This window comes from Pleurodeles waltl, chromosome 5 (genome assembly GCF_031143425.1).
Source record: "Pleurodeles waltl isolate 20211129_DDA chromosome 5, aPleWal1.hap1.20221129, whole genome shotgun sequence".
Classification (NCBI taxonomy): Eukaryota; Metazoa; Chordata; class Amphibia; order Caudata; family Salamandridae; genus Pleurodeles; species Pleurodeles waltl.
Window position 1 is genome coordinate 625,359,467 of NC_090444.1, and position 16,288 is coordinate 625,375,754.

Here is a 16,288-nt window from a genome sequence, read left to right on the forward strand (position 1 = left end):
TCCATCAGAAACAACTTGTAACACTTCGAGCCCAACACTAGATGGCGGGATGTGCAAAGCATGTGTATCTGCAGCTACACATGCCATTGAACACACATATATATATATATATATCTGACTTAGAGTGCAGATTTTGTTACCTTAGGCAAACAAAGTCCTAGTAGGTATGAAGCTGCAATAGAAAAGGTGCACCCAGCTGATAAAGATCAGGAGGAAAACTGGTGTATGGAGCCTGTGACACAGCACCCTGTAGATTACTTTTGAGGCCAGGTAGCCTGCTGGAAATGCACCTGGTGGTTAGAGCTCACCACCAGGAGTAAAATGAGCCGAGGACCGTAAACATGGGTCTAACAGAACCTGAGTTATGGCCTTTTAAATGTTGGTGGCCTCTGAACCCCTCCCCCCCCCACAGCAATGGTCAAAGTCTGTCGGGCTCCACCACATTTCCTTTTTAATTATCCACTGGCTGGGCAAGGGGTCAGTGTGAGATTTATTAAATTATTTGGTGGGAGATGGGGTGTACATCGGGGTCCCTCTCCATTTCAGCTATTACCCCAGGGCCCCCATCACCCAGGGGGCTGAAGCAAGCATGACCAGGGGAGTGCCGTTGTGCCCCCCCAGCAAAGAGAAAAGGGGCCTAGAGTCAAAAATTGAATGCTTGGAAGACCTAAATGAGGCAACCAATATCTGTCTTCTGGGAGTTGCTAGAAATATGGTAAGTGAGGAAAACCTAACTACTACAATACAGAGGTTTTTGAATTCAGAGATCCAGGGGTTCAGATATTATTATCCGAGAGGTGTGGTAAGGAAGGCATACAGACTCCTCATAAAGAAAACAATAGTTGATAAGGAATTAGATAAGACTATTGTAGTGGAACTTGGATGAGCACATGAAAAAGAACAGATTATAAGAGGGTCATCCAACTGCAAAACAACCACTATGGATGGCAACCCTATTTTAATTTTTCCAGATTACCACTGGTCCACAAAGAACAATGTGTCAGAGACTGCAGGTCATCAAGAAGTAACTGCTCAAGTTATTTCTGGAGGTATCTCTTAGACATCCTACCAAGCTGAAGGTAGCCTATTCGGTAGACCCCATCTTTTCACAAAGATTGCAAATATTTCCACAAACTGCTTTCAGGGAATGAAACTAAATTAGATGAAATAAATATTCCGATTAAAAAAAGGTCTGTGGAAATAGTTAATTACTATTTAATCATTGATACTGGTGAACGAGCTTGGAAAAGACTATTGAAATAAAGCTGAAGTATTAGGTAAAACGACACATACCAAAGGATTGCAACTATGGTGGACACTACCTTTGAAAGAGGAATGTGCAGATAATCTTAAAGTCGATTGCCCTTTGGTCAGAAGGTGATACCCATGTTAGCATACCCAAATGAAAGGAATGGGGATCAAAATTGATTGATCAAAGGGTACAATAAAGAGTGCTGTGGCTATCATATACAATGTGTATGTTTCACACAGATTGAGGCAACCAAGACCTTTATACAAGTGAAGAAAATAGAGCATGAATAGTTCCGGTGATATGTGAACTAGGTGCTGTCACACAGAACTAGACCTGAGGTTCCATAGAGGATGGCTATGATGATCCCTAATTGGGGGCTGCTTTCTTTCTTTTGATCCACCTTCTCCCTTTGCTCCCTACACTCTTCTGTCTCACTAGGGATAGAAGTAGGTCAGAGTGGCTATACAGTTGGAGAACTCAGAACTCCTACATATCATGTCAATTTTATTTGGGGTATGGTCATACTTCATACCTCTGTATTTTGGAGCCATTAGCTTATGTACACTGGGTGTTACATAGGTCTGCATAGGTAGTTGTTGTTTCATTAGTTGAGTTCTGTTTCACCCATGCGTACACTTTAAGATGGGGTTATATAACAAGATGAAGCTTCAGCGTTACTGACACTGAAGACCTGCTCCTGAGAATGGGCCAGTGCTCGGTTGCAATCGAGCCATTGAAAAAGCAGTGGTCTCAATAACCAACCCAAATTCTCCTCTGGTATTTTCCTCATGTGTAAAAGGGGAGGGGGAAAATAATGAAAGTATACCACTTGCAATCTTTGCTGACTATTTCTTGAGACGCTACTTAACCATTGGAGGTTCCTGTCTGAAACTTTGTATCCATATGCCATCTTTCTAGATTAGGGCATCCCACCACCTTGCACTCTCAAAAGCAAGATTCTAGGCATCTGACACCAATTCAAGCAGATGCTACCATCAGGGATCATCAAGAAGTAAGGTGGTGAGTGGAGTTCTCCAAGCAGACAATCCAATCTCTGTCCTCTGATAAGCTTGCAAGCAGACTTGGTTATCCACAAGGGTTTAAGGGACCTGTGCAGACTTGTTTCCATTGTGGGGCTGAGTAGAGAGGCATCTAGGCCAGATCTGCTCACAGGGCACTCAGTGAAACATCCATCTTCAAGCCTTGACAACATACCTTCCTACGTATATGATTTTAATAAACTGTAAATACAGAGATAATGTTCTGTGGAGTGATCAGACTAAAATATGGATTTAATTTCCAGGGACATGGTTAGTGCTGATCTAGGATGGATATCGAGTCTCTTGAATTTTTCGTCACCAGAGTATCTACAGTTAAACCCCATGGAGCTCCCTTCAAAAGCATGATTAATAGTTCTTCTTTCTCCATGGTTTACGACGCTGATGGCACTCCTTTATTGGTGGATTGAGAGGGAGCCTCTACACGAACTCCACAGAATGGATGAACTGTGATATTTCTTTTTTCCTGTAGAAAATGAAATCGTTTTTCCACGACATTAAAATTCAAGATAATATGCCCCTTACAGCTGTTGACAGAGTGGGACATTCTGCTAATCAATGACTTATTGTTTTTTTACAGGTATTGTGGACCTTGGTTTTGGTTGGACACTCAAAGTCTCTGGACAACTGACCTATTTTCACCTTTTGCAAGAAAAGTCTTGTTGGTAGGAAAGCTCTTGACATAGGTGAAATAACTGGTAATCACAAAATCCAACATATTTTATTATTGTTCCTTAAGCTTCAAATATGCCAACCCCATCTGGCTTGTAATGCTTCAATACTTATATTTTTAGAAACTGTAAGGCAACTTGAGAGTGGTCGATGAACATGGTTTGCACATCAAAGAGCATGCCCTGAAGATTAGACATCATCTACAACATTGTATTAATTACATTTATTATTAGAATTATTGTGAGAAATGAAAACAGAAGCAATATGGGCAGCTCACCTCTAGAAATCAGATTGTTTTAAGAAATATACAGCTATATAAATTCAACCAACTGAAGGCAAGTACAAACGGTTAAATTAATATAAGTCCAACAAATTGTGAAACATTATATAACGGTATCTTTGTAAATTTATAAACATAACATTTTTTCCCTTAACCACATATGAAATATACAACTTTTCTAAAATCAAGGACATAAATACAACACTTTTGCACATAACTGCACATAATTGTATGAAATCATGCAGCACCTTGTCGACATTCTGTACTTTCAGGAACCAATTAGAAAGACACAAATCTTAGATACTGCTGCAGCTACCATGCTGTGGCCTAAAGTGTTTGAAAAAGATTACCAAATAGCAGGAAACATCTACAGTGAATCATTACACAGTCCCTGTCTTGCATTTTACAGGGCAACATTATAGATAACCTTAACATTGCACTTCTACCTTAACTGTCTTGCATTGCCGAGGTGATATACATACAATATTGCCTTACAACCCGCTTCTGAGGGCTGTACCAGTTGTCAAAGTCCCTGAACATAAGTTATAGGGTGAGGGCTTTTAACAACCGGTATAGTATAAGGCATTAGAATATTCCACCCACTAAGGGTAGAATACTCTAAATTAAAAAGTAAGAAAAATGAAGACAAACATTGGAAAGTTGAACCTCCAGGATTTATACCAGCCATCATTAGCTCAAAGCCACTCCACTGTCTTCAATGGAGCTCTCAACATTCCAATATTCTAATGATCACTGTGGAGCGAACATGCAATGGAATAGATGTTTTACGGTCCCGACATGGACAAACACATTCTGAATTTGACTTCTCTAACACTACTGAGGCACAAAGTAATGGGGTAGGGGGTCGGAATACATGAATAATAATACCATCTGTACAGGGTGTGTGTTAAATCTCAGCATCCTGTGCTAGACATTAACATTTTTAAATAATACTTACAAATTCTGAAGTTGTTGGTAGTTCAAACTACAAGAAAGAGAACACACAGCAAGTTAGTTTTGCATAACACTCTCCTTGGTTGCAAGTTGTGCATCCACAATCAAACTGGACCATAAACCCTAACACCCTGATCAAGCCAGAACTAAACGGTTATTCACCCTTGAATACCCCCTGATCAGGTGCATATTTAGAAAGACTGCTTATCAATTAGGATTATTACAGTCTTGCATAGTTTTCTTCAGAATACCTCCACTGCTCTGGTGGGATCATAGAAACACTTAGGTCTACAACTGCACCTACAAAGCCTGCACACACAATAGATGAGACAAAAGTAAAGGCTTCATCTGTAAATTATTCAAAAGAAGAGCTTTTGACTACTGTTTATTGTAGACCAGTTCAAGAATACACTCAAGCTTTGGATTCACAGGACTGCTATGTTTGTGCACACTTACCTTCTTCTGCTGCAGAAGACATGACATACCATCACATCTCATTGTCGTATGTGATTACATGTAGTATTTTTGCATTGTTTATTATATAGACAGCAGCATTTTTAATATTATTTTTACAATTATGATATCATTCTTTCTGAAGTTCTCCTCCAGAAAAGAATGAATCTTCACCCACAAGTAAAAGTTTGGAAATTGCATAGTAAGTCTTTAGATCACCAACAGTCACAGACCCTGTTAAGGCCTACAAAAAAACCTAACTTGTTTAATTAGATCATTAGAAAAAACATTCATACTAACATTAGAAGAAAGAAGAGTTAAAATTTTCCTGATAAAAATAAAGAAGACGTTTTCATGATTGTTTGGGAAAAGGAAAAAGATGAATACAAGAAGAAAATTATTTATCCAAAAATGAAATTAGATAGGAAACAAAAAAGGAAAGTATGAGGCATATTTATTCTCTGTTTGCGCCGGATTTGCGTCATTTTTTTTAATGCAAATCCGGCACAAACTTAACTCCATATTTATACTTTGACGCTGGACCTGTCCAGCGTCAAAGTTATGGAGTTTGCATCATTTTTGGAACTTGAAAACCTACCTTGCTCTAATGACATGCAAGGTAGGCGTTCCCGTGCAAATAAATGACTTTTAAGGCATGTCCGCCTTATTTATACTCCTGCGTCATTTTTGGACACAGAAGGAGGCGGGCCTTAAATAATGGTGCCCAGCCTGATTTGCGCTGTTTTTCAACGCCTGGGTCAGGGCAGGCGTTAAGGGACCTTTGGGCTCATTTCCATGGTCTCCGACCATGGAAGCAGTCCACAGGTGCCCTTCCCTGCACCCAGGGACACCCCCTGCCACCCTCGCCCACCCCTGGGGGACACCCATGGATTGGGGGACCATCCCAGGTAAGTAGAGGTAAGTATTTTCTTTTTTTTTAAAGTGGCATGGGGGGCCTAACTTGGGCCCCCCTACATGCCACTGTGCCCAATGGCCATGCCCAGGGGACAAAGTCCCCTGGGCATGGCCATTGGGGCATGACTCCTGTCTTTGCTAAGACAGGAGTCATTTCAATAGGGGTTGTGCGTCAATTCTTCCCTACGCCACCAATGCCCAGTTAGAGTAATTTATTTTGATGCTAACCAGGTCGAAACATCGACGATATTGCTCTAGCCTGGATTTGGTTTACTTTTGAAGAGAACTGGAATGGGGGATACAATTCTGTTTGAAGAAATAATATTGCGATTCGATGTGATTTAAGGATTAACCAATAGGCTATATTTGATATTTTACATGTTTCGTAAGTGGATGGTTTCTGGAATGGCTTGAGGGGAAATCTATCACTTCTCATTTCTTACTAAAACACAAGTACTTTATTTCTATTGCACTTGTTTCTCTTCTGTTTTCTTTCTTGTTGTGATATGATGGTGGATGTTATAAATTGTGTATAAAGAAATATGTATTTGGTATTTGTAATACATTATTTTTGTAATAAGTTCAGGGTAATGATGTGTATGTATGTAAGAGGATTGAATGGTTTGGAGTTTTATTTTTTGCCCCTAGGGGTCCCTGTTGTTTTTGTAGCTAACCAGGCCGCAGCGCCGGCTACCGTCATTCCATAAATAAGGTATCCGGCTGGTGCGTTAGAATGGCACTAGCCGGCGGTAAACTTTTTGACGCAAACCTGCACTGGCACTGGTTTGCATCAAAAAGTATAAATATGGGCCTATCTATCTACAAAAGGAGAAGCCATGTTAGAAAAAGACACATTGAGATTATTAATTGTGAACACACTTTGACATTTTGGGAGGGCCCATCCAAATACTATTAGGGGAAGAGGCAGTTTTTCCTGGAGTTTATTTAGTGTAGGGACAGGATGCCTGTTTCCAGTTGAGGGGGGGGGGGGGTTCTATTTGGCTTTGCTGTTTAATAAGATGTATCATGTAAATAGGATAGGTGCTTTAACAATGACAACACCCCCATAGACACCCACTAGTATGAATAATGAGTCACAATTAGTGGGAGATATTTTTGGAGCAATAATAACACCTGTAGGAGTAGTCTCAAATAAGGAGAAAATTAGAACATTAACAACAGTAGTAGTTAAACTAGCTACTGGTACATCTGGCACCTTGCAAGCAGTTAACACAGAATTAATGGCTATTAGATCAGTAGTCTTGCAAGATCGATTCGTTTTAGATATTTTGATAGCAAAGAAAGGTGAAGGCCTCAAGATCCTAAAGGCTCAACATTGTTGCTCTTATATACCTGACAACAGTAGAAAAATAGAAGAATGTGCAAAGAACATGTCTGATTTTAAACCTGAATTAGAATCTTTGGAAACCTCCAGTGCATTAAGGAGCTTAGGCAAAGGAGCTTCTACCATTGGTAACTGATTTGCAACAGTGGGAGGATTACTTTTTAGGGTTATATTGAGACCTATACTAATTATTGGTATTTGATGTTTTTGTTCTCGTTTCAAAATATATTGCCACTTCAGAAGGCCACGTTTAGCTAGTGAATAGACTTATTTTATATTAGACAACTGACAGTAAGGTTCTCACTGGGAGGAGACCAAACAATTTGAAGAATGATTCATAGGAAAAAGTGTTTGGACTGCAAGAAAACAATGTAACTTTTTAAGGACTAATGTTTGAAAGTCTATTATGTTTTGATGAGATAACAGGGAGTTTGCTTATTTCAAGGAGTTTGCTAGTATTCTATTGGAGGATGAAGAAGGCAAAAGAATATAATGCTGCAACATAGAATTTGCATGTTTATATCAGTGTGTGTTCCTAGAGTAGAGCTCAAACTTCAGAATCCCAGATTCCTTTTCCAACTCCCTGGACTCACTTTTAAGTTTACAATGTCTTCTCTTCATTGGAGGCTACCTTACTTAGGATTTTACTGAGCTGTCTGCGGATATTTTGTAAAGCAATAGCTTTATGATGGTGTATAGATTTCTCTTTCTAATCAGAACTCTTTATAGGGTTTCTGAACTGACACCTTTCCTCTTTTTTAAACTCCAAATGAATTTGGGTTAGGGGTTTTTCCTTTATGAAACATGCTTGTTGTATTTTTTGTTATTTTGACTATGAATTTAAGAAACTCATTATTCTATTTCATAATCAAATATTGCTTGATGGATTATATTAACTTTTAATGCTGAAATCGAAAGATTAATGCCTAATGAATAAGTAGATGAAAGACTAAAAGATTTGAAAAATAAAACCCTTTAACTTACATTAATTCTCTTTATTTACTGGATATAAAGCTTTTAATGATTAATTATTGCTGGAAATGACTCTTTTTGCAGGGCCATTCCCAGACGTTTTGTTCTTTCCCTCCACTTTTTGCTGAATTAGTTTTTGTTGGTTTTAGGATCCTGGGCACTTTACCACCGCTGAACAGTGCTAAAGTGCAGGTGCTCTGTACTCCAAACATGGTAACATTGGCTTCTCTGCAATTTGCAAATTTAATTTACTTGTAAGTCCATAGTAAAGTGCACTATATGTGCCCATGACCTGTAAATTAAATGCTACTAGTGGGCCTGCAGCACTGATTGTGCCAGCCACTACAGTAGCCCCGTAAACATGTCTCAGGCCTGCCACTGCAGAGCCTGTGTATGCAGTTTTAAACTGCAATTTTGACCTGGCAAGTCTACCCACCTGCCAGGCCCAACCCACCCTTTTTATTACATATAGGTAACCCCCAAGGTAGGCCCTTGTTAGCCCCAAGCTCAGGGTGCAGTGTTTTTAAAAAGTTGGACATGAACATTTAAGTTTAACAAGTTCTGGTAGTGAAAAACTATTACATTTGTTTTTCACTACTGAAAGGTCTAGCTCTCTCATAGGTGAACATTGGGGTTACCTTAAAGCAGCATTTAAGTGTAGTTTATAATTAGGAAACAATAGAAATTCGGATTTTAAATTGTAAGTCTGAAAATGCCACTTTTAGAAAGTTAGCACCTTCTTTCTTTAACCATTCTGTGCCTCTGTCTTTCTCTGAATACACATCTGGGGTTGGTGACAGTTGGGCTTTGTGCATTCCCTCTAGACAGCCACACACAATGGAGGCTTAGGTGTGACTTAATGGGCCTTAATGAGACATTACCTGGCTTGATGCGGGTGGAGCTTAGCACTGCCTCACTTAAAACTGAATAAGGCTGTGCCTCTCCCCACACAAATGGCTGCATAATCCCCTGTATAGTGTTTGGAGCCAGGGAAGAAAGTGCAGGGACCTTCGAAGTCTTCCCCACTTCAGGCACATTTGAGTATAAGTCCTGGCCCCAAATCCCACCAAATCAGAACTCCACTGTATTGAAGGACACTGCCAGAAAGAAGGACTGCTGAGCTGCCAGAAGGGACTGCCACTAATCAACTGCACTGTTCTGTTGGCCTAAAGCTTGCTGTGTGCTGTGCTGTAGGAGGGACTGCCATGTTGCTACTTGCTTTGCTGTGCTGGCCTGCTGCCGACTGCTTCTTGCCTTGAGTGGGAAGGACTGGACCTGTTCTCTACATCCTCGAACCCAAGATTCTCCAAGGGCTTGTTGATTTGCGCCCTGTTCTAATGCAGGTTCAGGGGCATCACAGACTGTCTGCAACCCTCCTGGTGCTGCTGGACTCTGCCATCTGTGAGTCCTACCCTTGCCTGAGGTGCCCCCTCTAGCCCTGGGCATCAGAAGTGGGTTCTGCAGCTGATTTCTGCAAAAAGCAACACATCGTGCCCTCAACGTCAATGCTTTGCTCCATAAAAGGTACTGTTTTAGCGGACCCTTCGTGGGTTCTGTAGCGGCCTACCCTCCATTTCCGTCGGCCTGAACTTTGGATTTGCACCGGTCCCTCACAACCTCAAGTCACCTTTTGACTGATAGTGACTTATAAGCACTATCTTCACATTTAAACTTTAAAAAATCATATCTCAACTTCTACTAATTGATTTTTGTTCTGTTAGTATTGTTTTACTCAGATAAATATTCTATATTTTTACAAACTGATGTGGAGTCCTTTTGTGGTGTCTTTCACTGTGTTACTGTAATTAGGTGTTGCACAAATATTTTATACATTGCCTCGTAAGTTAAGCCTGACTGCTCTGTGCCACGCTACCAGAGGGTGAGCGCTGGTTAATTTAGGGTATGTATCTGACTTGCCCTGACTAGGATTGTGGTGCCTACTTGGAGAGGGTGCGTACCTCTGCCAACTAGAGACCCAATTTCTAACAATTATGTAGACGATTGCTCCTCATTTTTCTTTGTCCATATGACCAGTGGGAGGGGGGGTTACACCCAAAGTCTGAGATTGAAAACTCCACTCCCTTAGTAACATAAGAGGATGCTGGAGGGGCTGAGTGCCTGTTTGTTCTGAAAAGGACGCCGCTGAACCTCTGAACATTTGAGTCTTTAAAGCAGCAGTAGGAGACATGGACCTAGAGGTAAGCATTGAAGCTTTGTTGTTCTTCAGTTTTACTGCCACACATTTAACTGCCATTACTGTATTTCAGTGACTTATTTTCAAAATGACCACTTCTAGGAGTTTGATAGTGTGTTGTATCTTTTACATAGGGCATTCCTACTACTGGGCACCAAAGTGATGTGCAGTTCCTGTCAGATTTGTGATACAATGTATGTATATAGTGTGACCTACACAGGAAGCATTGGGCTCATGCATGAGAGCCAGAGGGCTACCTCTGCTATGCCGCTGCAGTTGTTGTGCTGCACATAGGCTTATGTCTGTTGTTAAAAAGTGCAAGGATGATAACTGTTAGCATGTTGACAAGTATCATTAGTGTGACTCTGAAGCACTAAGAGGTATCTGTCGGGTTTGCATCAGACTTACCTAATGTGCACAGCTTGGAGAGTGTACATTTATAGTGTGACCTACACAGGACGTTTTGGCGGCATTGTGTAAGGTACAGAGGGCTGCTACAGGCATGGTGCGGTGGAAGATGATCAACATATAGCCATATCAGTGATGCTGAAGGGTGTGAGGTTGACAGAGTGGGACCTGCTGGTCTGTGTCATCTCCCAGTTTATGATCTTTGGCAGTACATCAGTTCTTGGGTTATTACTAGGGCATATAAGGTTATGATAATTTATGTAGACAACATTCTACTAATGTGTCAAGACAAGATTGAGTTGAAGAGGCAATAGAAGTTCATAAGGACCATAAAAAAGGAAAAAGCTTTCATAGAGAGCTTAGGCAAAGCTGTATTGATACCCTGGCAGAATTTATAGTTTCTGAGTTTCAAACTGAATACAATAAATGTGCAGTTACAATTGCTGGAAGGTAAGGGAAAGAAAATAAACATGAGATAAAGCATATGTTGAGGATAAAGGTGGTTATTTTGAGGGATTTGGCAAGAATACCAGGTTTTCTATCATCTTCAATACAAGCTATTTTCCCCCAGGTCTACTGCCTTAAAGGGCACTGCAATGTCTGAAAGTTTTTGGTTTAGCAACATGTTTATGGTGTGGAGACAAGATAAAATTGGCAAAGCAGGTAGAAAAGGAGATGACTTGGTAGGTGGGGAATTTAGAAGCATGGAATGGGTGATCAATATTTGGGGAGAGCTCAAATAATATAGTAACAGATGCAAGCAATATAGGCTGGGGAGCAAGATTTCGGGAGCTTGAAATGGGTGTGAAATGGATGTAGGAGGAGAAAAAGGAACACATAAGTGTTATAGAGATGACAGCTGTTTTTTTGCAATTCAGAGTTTCAAGGAGAAAGTGATGAACCGTTCAATTTTGCTGAGGATGGACAATGTAACTGTGGTAATATATCAGCAAGTTGTGAAGGAGCAGATCATGATGATTTTAGAGCTGTAGCCAAGAAAATGTTGTATTTTTTTAGAATGCAAAGTGGAGCTAATTGTACAGAATTTGCCAGGAGTGGAGAACAGAGTAGCAGGTTGGAATTCTCAATATCTGGTAGATTACAGTGATTTGGCCTTGAAAAAGGAGTATTTTTTAGGAAATACAGAGTTTGGGGTCCTTTGGACGTAGACCTCTTTGCATCGAGGTGATGTATATTTGGAATACAAAACAACCCAGTATTTACAAAGGGGACCCAATATAGTGAAATACTGGAATTCAATGAATATGACAGATTACAGCAATTGAAAGTTGAAAGAAAACTATTTTTACAGAATTCAGAAACATTTCAGTCTTTTAAAGGTGGAACTTTTTACTTCCTGGCCAACATTTCAGTTGGAAAATTATAACACCTGGTGACCAGATCCAGGGGCCGTGGATGTATTCAGCCAGGACTGGAGACGGATGAGGTGCTATGCTTTTAGTCCCTTTGCAATGATATAGAGTGTTGCTTCAAGTGAGGAGGCAGAAATGTCAATTAGTGTTGGTGACACTTTTTTGGATGAGTCAGGATGGAGATAATGGTAGAAATTCTGGTATTAATCAAAGCTTGCAAATATCTGTTAAGGGTAAAAGAAGGGTCTTAGCATCCCCTAGGAGTTGGGTACATTCAACCTTCTAATTTGGAAAAAATCAGGAAATCAAGTTGATATACAAAACTTCCTGGAACAGCTTCTGAACTCCTCAATGAATCTTGGACTCCTGGGATAAGGAAGTGGTATAAGCGTGCCTGGAATGTGTGGTATTGTTGCATGGAGAGGGATTTGAATCCTGTGGAGGCTGATGAAGTAATGATTGCAAATTTTTTGGCATGTCTGTTTGAAAAAGGTTTAAGTAATAGAACTGTTGATTGTTACAGATCTACTAAAGCAGCAGGATATTCAAAGGTGGAAGCATTGTCAATTAGCAGAACCCATTGATATGTGGAGTTATGACAGGGATACTTCTAAAAAGACCACCTAAAGTAAAATATGAGTTCTTATGGGATGTGGATTTAGTATTTAAACTGTTTGAAGAATGGTGAGTAAATTGATTTTTGCCTACTAAGGAACTGTCATGAACGTTTGCTACCTTGCTGTGTTTAATTGCATTCAGGAGGGTGTCTGATTTAAAAGCGTTAGAGATTACCTGCAGATTTTATCAGCCTAATGGAGTTTTGTTTTGAGATTTTGGAGGAAAACGAAGACTCTCAGAATCTGATTTTGTATGATATCAAACATGTCGGGAACCATACCCCAATACTGTTGCCAGTACTGGTTGTATGATTCCATGCACTCTTGGGGCTCCTTAGAGGACCCCCAGTATTGCTCCTGCCAATCTTCTGGGGTTTTCCAGGCAGCCCGCACTGCTGCCACCCCTCAGACTGGTTTCTGCCATCCTGCTGCTTCACCAGCTCAATCAGAGAAAGGCAGAACAACATTTCCGTTTGGAGAGGGAGGCAACACTCTCTCCCTTTAGAAATAGGTGTCACATGACTTGGGAGGGGTAGCCCCCAAGCGAATGGTATGCTTTGAAGGGCACATTTTGGGCCCTCCTTGCATAAACCGGTTTGTACCAGTCCAGGGACCCCCGGTCCCTGCTCTGGTGTGAAACTGAACAATGCAAAGGGGAGTGACCACTCCCCTGCCCATCACCACCCCAGGAGTGGTGTCCAGGTGGCCACTTGATTCTGCCATCTTGAATCAAAGGTGGGCAGAGGCCCCTGGGAGCATTTGAGTGGCCAGGTCAGGCAGGTGATGTCACAGCCCCCTCCTGATAGGTGGTCACCCTGCTAGGTGACCAATCCCCCTTCCTGGGCTATTTAGGGTCTCCTCTCGTGTGGGTCTTCAGATTCGACGTGCAAGATTCCAGCAAGACTCCTCTGTATCGTTTACTTCATCTTCTGGCCACCGAGACAGCACCTGGACCCTCCAGGAACTGACAATCTGCAATTCCAGCGATTACTCCACTCTGCAACATTGGTTCTCCAGCTCCTTCCAGCAACTGCAACATTTCCCAGGCTGTGCATCCTCTGGTGGCGACGAGTCTTCAGCCTGCAAAGGAAGTAACAAGGAATGTCCCTTGGAGTGAAGGAGTCACTCCCCTGCATCAGCAGGCACCAACTGCAATGACGATGGGTTGCGTGGATCCTCCTCCTGAACTGCGTGGATCCTGCTTCACAGGTGGTGGTCTCGAGTGGTCCCTTTGGTCCTCTCTACCAGCTGTTCAACTTGGGAGGTGGTAATCACTTGCCTCTCCTTGTAGGACAGTACCCCTGTGCACAGCGACTCTTGCAGCTACCAAGGCTTGTTTGTTCCGCCTCCAAGGAATCTTCAGGCTCTGAATAGCCCCTGGTGCCCGGCACTCTTCCATGGAAAGCACAGTCTCCTGCCTGCTGCTTCAGTGACCTGGGACTCTTCTCCAGGTGTGCTGAGTGGGCCTCACTGTGACTCCTGTGCCTGCTGCCCGTGGGTCGCATGTGGGGGCTGCCTCCTCTCGTTATGCCTCTCCCAGCTGCTGAGGGTCACCTCAGACTCCCCTCCTTGGGTCGAGTCCCTTGGGCCTTGCTGGTCCTCTTCAGCCTTGCAAAACCTTCTTCTCTGACTCCTGCATTTGCCAAGGCTTGTTGGTGGTTTTCCAGCACCACTGACTGCATCACAACCGCCGATGTGGGACATCACTTGCATCACTTCTGGAACTCCTCTTCTGCTCCTGTGCTGCACTGCTGACTTTCTTCATCCAGCGTCAACTTGGTCCTGCATCCACAGAAGTGTGGGTAGTGGCTCCTGCCACAGCCGAAAACTCCAACTTCAAATGGACTTGGTCCCCTTCTTTTGCAGGTCCTCTTCTGTCAGGATCAACCTCTGGCTTCTTCCAGTCTTGTCTGGGTCTTGCACAGTCCTTGTCTAAAGTTCTCCTGTGGGTTTGGGGAAAACAAGGTACTTTTCTCCTCTCTCCTGGTCACCGGGGCGCACCCTCGTACTTACCTCTTGGGGTTCCTAGTTCCTCCCGCTCCCCTCTACTGATTCCACTTCCTGGGGTGAGGGACTGCCTTTCACATTCCAATTACTCAGAATATGGCTTGGTCTCCCCCTAGTGCCTTCATTATTTCCTCTTGTTTTTACTATTTGTTATTGCTTTGTATGCTAATCACTGACTTCTAATTTGTACATAATAGTATGTTTACTTACCTCCTATTGGAGTATTACATATCCAGTATTTTAGTATTTGTGTTACTATAATAAAGTACCGTTATTTTTGTAACACTGTGTGGTTCATTCATGTGTGTAAGTGCTGTGTGACTGTAGTGGTATTCCATAAGCTTTGCATGTCTCCTAGATACGTCTTGGCTGCTCATCCACAGCTAGCTCTAGACAGCCCTGGGTTTCTTAGACATGTACTACACTTCACTGATAGGGGATACCTGGACCTGGTATAAGGTGATAACACCATAGGTGCTCACCACACACCAGGCCAGCTTCCTACACTGTGTTCTAGGAGGCTTTGAAGATGCATAATGCTAGCCTCCTGTCTTCAAATAAAATACATATTCTCAGATTTGTTGCTTAGAGAATTGTGACGCTACTAAAGACAAGGAGGCTAGCATTATCCCTCCCTCCCTCCCTTGAAGAGCGTGATTAATTATAGAATTTGGGTTTTGAGTTTTTAAAATTAAAAAAGAGATAAAATAATACTGATGAAGAAAATGAAGAAAACAATAATACTGACATTTATTTGACAGAGAAGGATGTTGGCATTTAGTGAAAGAATGAAAGAATAATGTTCGTTTTATTTGCAGAGAACCACAGTGGAACGCCTGAAGCAGGTTTGGTTGTAAAGTGGAAGGATCTACGGTTTTTGGCCAACTGTCTGGTTGTATCTTTATTTCATTGGCATTAAAGGGTTTGGAAATATCGAATTGGAGCTAAAAATATGAGGTTACTCTGTGTGACTATACCTAACGTTTTTAAATTAGCTTTGGCTAAAATTGCTAGCCAAGCCAAACCTCTGGCAGAAAGCAGGCTTTGTTGTGACGGAATTGGCGAAGATGGTTTCCTTCTGTAAGGATGCAGTAGTTCAAATACTTAATTCGCCAAGGGAGTTAAAATTAGGTAGGCAGGATGGCTAATCGAGGTGAACACTTGCTGAAGAAACACTCAGGTCACCAGGTCACAATTCTGAATACTAGCAAAGCTGACTCAGCCTTTGATCCTTTTGACACAGGTAAATATATTAATAAGAACATATGTTGTTAAATGTAGTACAATGTGCTAAATAAAAAAGCACTGACAAAGCAGGTAAGTCTTGTCTTTTTTTTGCCAATGCTTCTCATCATTAGCGAAAAGGATAATGAACATTGATGTAAAAGCGCACAAATGCATCATGATTTTACTGTGGCTACAGGGTGGTGATGTATAGGTGCACATGCGTCACCATGCATGATAACTCCAAGGCCATTTACATTTTTTTTTGTATTGACTGTTCCAAGATGGCGGACGCCTACCTTGGAGTGGTAAACTAAATAAAAAAATCAAATAAAAGTTTAAATGAAAGTATGACTACAGAAAGGCGCGCCCAATAGTAAACAGTAGCTGGCAGGCTCTTCTCATAATGTTTTAAAAAGTTTAACAAGAAAACAAAAAAAGGGTGGGTAGGGGCAGAAGCGCAACTGAGCAACAGGAGATGAAGGGGAAGATTTATTGAAAAGTGGTGCAACGCAATGCTGCGCCAAAATTGACACCGCTGCGATGCATCACTTTAGAAAAGCA

At 41.6% G+C, this 16,288-nt stretch overlaps 1 protein-coding gene across 1 annotated transcript in view; it reads right to left on the reverse strand.

Annotated features, from left to right (window-relative positions):
* LGALS8 (galectin 8) overlaps nucleotides 1-16,288 on the reverse strand; it is a 225,922-nt gene that overhangs the window by 79,668 nt on the left and 129,966 nt on the right. Inside the window, exon 7 of the mRNA XM_069234484.1 lies at nucleotides 4,221-4,247. Within this exon, the coding sequence (XP_069090585.1) occupies nucleotides 4,221-4,247 (27 nt within the window). The remainder of the gene's footprint in view (nucleotides 1-4,220; nucleotides 4,248-16,288) is intronic.